Here is a 3,163-nt window from a genome sequence, read left to right as displayed (position 1 = left end):
TATAGACATCTAATATTTTATCATATTAATTAAACTTTTTCAAAATAAAAATACTTATAAAAAAATTGAATAAATAAAAAATTATATATTAAACATAAATAATATTAAAAAAAAGTCTTTCAAATAATATATATTAATAAATACATTTATTATATATAAATTTTAATTTAATAATATATTATAACATGGTATAAGTTTTTTAATAACAATTTTTATCAAAATAATTCATATTTAACTTTTCTAATATTATTTAAATAATATTTTTATATAGAATTGTTATTTTAGTTTTAGTTTTTATAATTTATATTTAATTAATTTATTATAATTTTATTATTAATATATAATATTTAAAAATAATTATATTATTATTAATTATCGTAATTATTATTTATTAATTATATTTTAAATCATTCTTTAATATTATCTAAATAATTAAAATAATTTTTTAATAAATAAATAAATAAAATTTATTTAATAGTAAAGAAACGTATAATATATATATATATATATATATATATATATATATATATATATATATATTATAATTATTATTATGAGAGAGAAAAAATAGAATAGTGAAGATAATGAGAGAGAAAGTATATTGCTCTCGTAATAAGATTCATTTCTCCCAATTTAGAGGTAATTAATATCAGGTTTACCTTACTAATTAATTAAGTTTAATCGAGAACTAATAATTCATTTTTTAAATTAAGTATTAAATTTATTAAAAAAAAAATTTCAAAATCTTTATTTGTTACGTCTTATTATATTATTCTTCATTTTTTTTATATTATAATATATATTATATTATTGTTATTATATATTATATATTATATATTATATATTATATAGATATATTTAGAAATATTTTATAATATATTATATTAATATAACAATATAATATATTTTAAGAGTCTATATTTCTAAACTAATGATATATAAATTAATATTTATAAAAAAAAATCTTGACAAATTATTATTTAAAAATTAAAAATAATAAATATATATATATATATATATATATTATTAAATAATATTTATAATTAATCTAATATTTAAAAAATAAATAATATAAATTATAAAATAAAATTATTACAGATTAAACCGGTATAAAAATAGTTATGTTAACCACCAAATGTTTAACCGGATAACTAGAACCGTTAAACCGATTAACCAATAAATCCATAAAATGAAATCAGTTTTTTTTTTGGTCGATTCCATCCAAAATACTCCTTCCGCGAGGGAATCTAAATTTGTGACTTTGGATCTTTTAAGTTATTTTTTTAAAATTTATTTGATTAAATAAATAGGATGAATTTTTTTTTAATTTTTTTTATAAAATTGTTTGATATTTTTGTTTTTGTGAAATATAATTACTTTTAATATTTGAAAAAATAAATCATGTATCAAATAAGTAAATATTATTTTTTATTAAAAAACTAAAATAAAATAAAGGCAAATATGTCACATATGGGCCGAGATGATAGATATCATATTTTCACAACCCTAATTTTAAAACCAACTTTATATATTAATTTCTTCTCCATGTATCCATTACGCAGGAAATTACCATGGAAGAGCAAACTATAGATGATTTGACAGAAGACCTGGTTCTTCAGTGTCTTGCTCGTCTTCACTACAAGGACATACTTTCCGCATCGTGGGTCTGTCGTAAATGGCGTCGTCTTCTACAAACTCGTCATTTTTACATGATCAGGAAACAACTAGGATATACGAATCAACTCGCTTGCTTTCTTCACCATACTCGTTCTTCGCCACCCGATTCTAATTCAGTCTTCAAATTTGTTATCAACGTGTTTGACCCGATGAGTCGTGAGTGGAACCGACTTCCCCGGTCCCTAATTTCATAAATGATTTTTATGTGTCAATACAGATTGCTAGCGCCGAAGGAAAAATTGTTTTGATTTGCGATGGTCGTGGTGACCTGGCGACTTCCTTGTTCGTGTGGGACTTTGTGACTCGGCGATGTTGGAAAGGCAAGGACTTGCCGACAATTTGGTCATTCTTCTTCGCGGTGGGTTTTGATAGTCAGATATTCATCGTAGTTTACAAAGGTAATAAATCCAACTCGGTTTGGGCGTATGATATGAGGAAGGACGAGTGGACTGAGTTGCCTCAGATGAGTCAAAAGATAAGTTGGTGTCATGAGTTGAAGGTAATTGGAGACGAATTATGTGTTTTAAATGGTTGCAACACAAAACACATTAATGAACATTGTGCAGAGGTATACCATTTTCAAACTGGAAAATGGAGACTAGTTGAACGGGATTTGGAACAAACTATTGATTCCTCGAGTCCTTATTGCTACACTACGTTTGATTTTCATGAATTGCGAAAGGAGTTGCCAGAGTTGAAATCGAAGTTCATATCACACTTTTCTCGAGTCGAATTGGGTGCAGAAAGTTTAGTAATGGTCACAGCCGTCCAAAACAGCAGACATGATTGGGAAGAAATATTATTTATGCGGTCTCAATATGGTAAGTGTAACGAAGGGTCTGTCTAATGCGGAAAAACACACCAAAATTCACAACTTTGGCTAACCCTTGTCCGGCACAGGTCCTCCTCGCAAGAACCTGCTCAGCCAACTCCCTACTTAAGATTTTCTCCCAAGTAAATAAACTTCCCAGCAAAGATATATTTCTCCAAGAACGAACAGAATATAAAGAAGATAGAAAACAGCAGTAAAGAGGCAACACAATATTACGGCCGAAGCCAACCTTGGATCTTACTATTGATTCACACACAACCAATGAAAATACAAGGAACCCACGGGTAGGCACAATCCCTAGGCTCAAAAGTCTCTCTCTAGTTCTTGAATAACTTGATTAATCTCTCTTTTTCTATCTTATGCCTTAGGGTCGTCTCCTCTAGAGATATAAATAGGATAGAAAACGTGTACAACAAACTTTGCCTAAGTCTACGCTGAATAATTCATCTAAGACTTAGTCTACCGAAAATATAGGGACTTTGACCGGGCCTTCCCGAAATACTCAGTCTTGGCCAAGACTTCTTCCATCTTTGACTTAGCGCTGCGCCTCTCTTCGGTCGCCCAGTGGATCGGGACATGTATCGGTCCAAAACTGGCCCAAGGCCCAATCCCTGGTCGAGGCCTGACCCATGCACAATGATCCGGCCCATGCTG

The 3,163-nt window shown here is 28.2% G+C and overlaps 1 protein-coding gene across 1 annotated transcript; it reads left to right on the top strand.

Annotated features, from left to right (window-relative positions):
• The first annotated feature begins 1,571 nt into the window (after positions 1-1,571).
• On the top strand, positions 1,572-2,524 carry LOC124943766 (F-box/kelch-repeat protein At5g60570-like). The gene is made up of 2 exons (XM_047484237.1): positions 1,572-1,793; positions 1,895-2,524. Exons 1-2 carry the CDS (start codon positions 1,572-1,574, stop codon positions 2,522-2,524), a joined length of 852 nt encoding a protein of 283 aa, XP_047340193.1.
• The last annotated feature ends 639 nt before the right edge of the window (positions 2,525-3,163 follow it).

Source organism: Impatiens glandulifera, chromosome 6 (genome assembly GCF_907164915.1).
Source record: "Impatiens glandulifera chromosome 6, dImpGla2.1, whole genome shotgun sequence".
In the NCBI taxonomy this organism is placed as follows: domain Eukaryota; kingdom Viridiplantae; phylum Streptophyta; class Magnoliopsida; order Ericales; family Balsaminaceae; genus Impatiens; species Impatiens glandulifera.
Note: the sequence above shows the minus strand (reverse complement) of the source record. Positions and strands in the feature narration are given on the sequence as shown.

Bases quoted from the DNA above. Each gene is read 5' to 3' on its own strand.
- LOC124943766 (XM_047484237.1), top strand. From the start codon at position 1,572: ATGGAAGAGCAAACTATAGATGATTTGACAGAAGACCTGGTTCTTCAG. The intron at 1,794-1,894 runs GTCTTCAAATTT...GTGTCAATACAG, and splicing joins CGCCACCCGATTCTAATTCA to ATTGCTAGCGCCGAAGGAAA.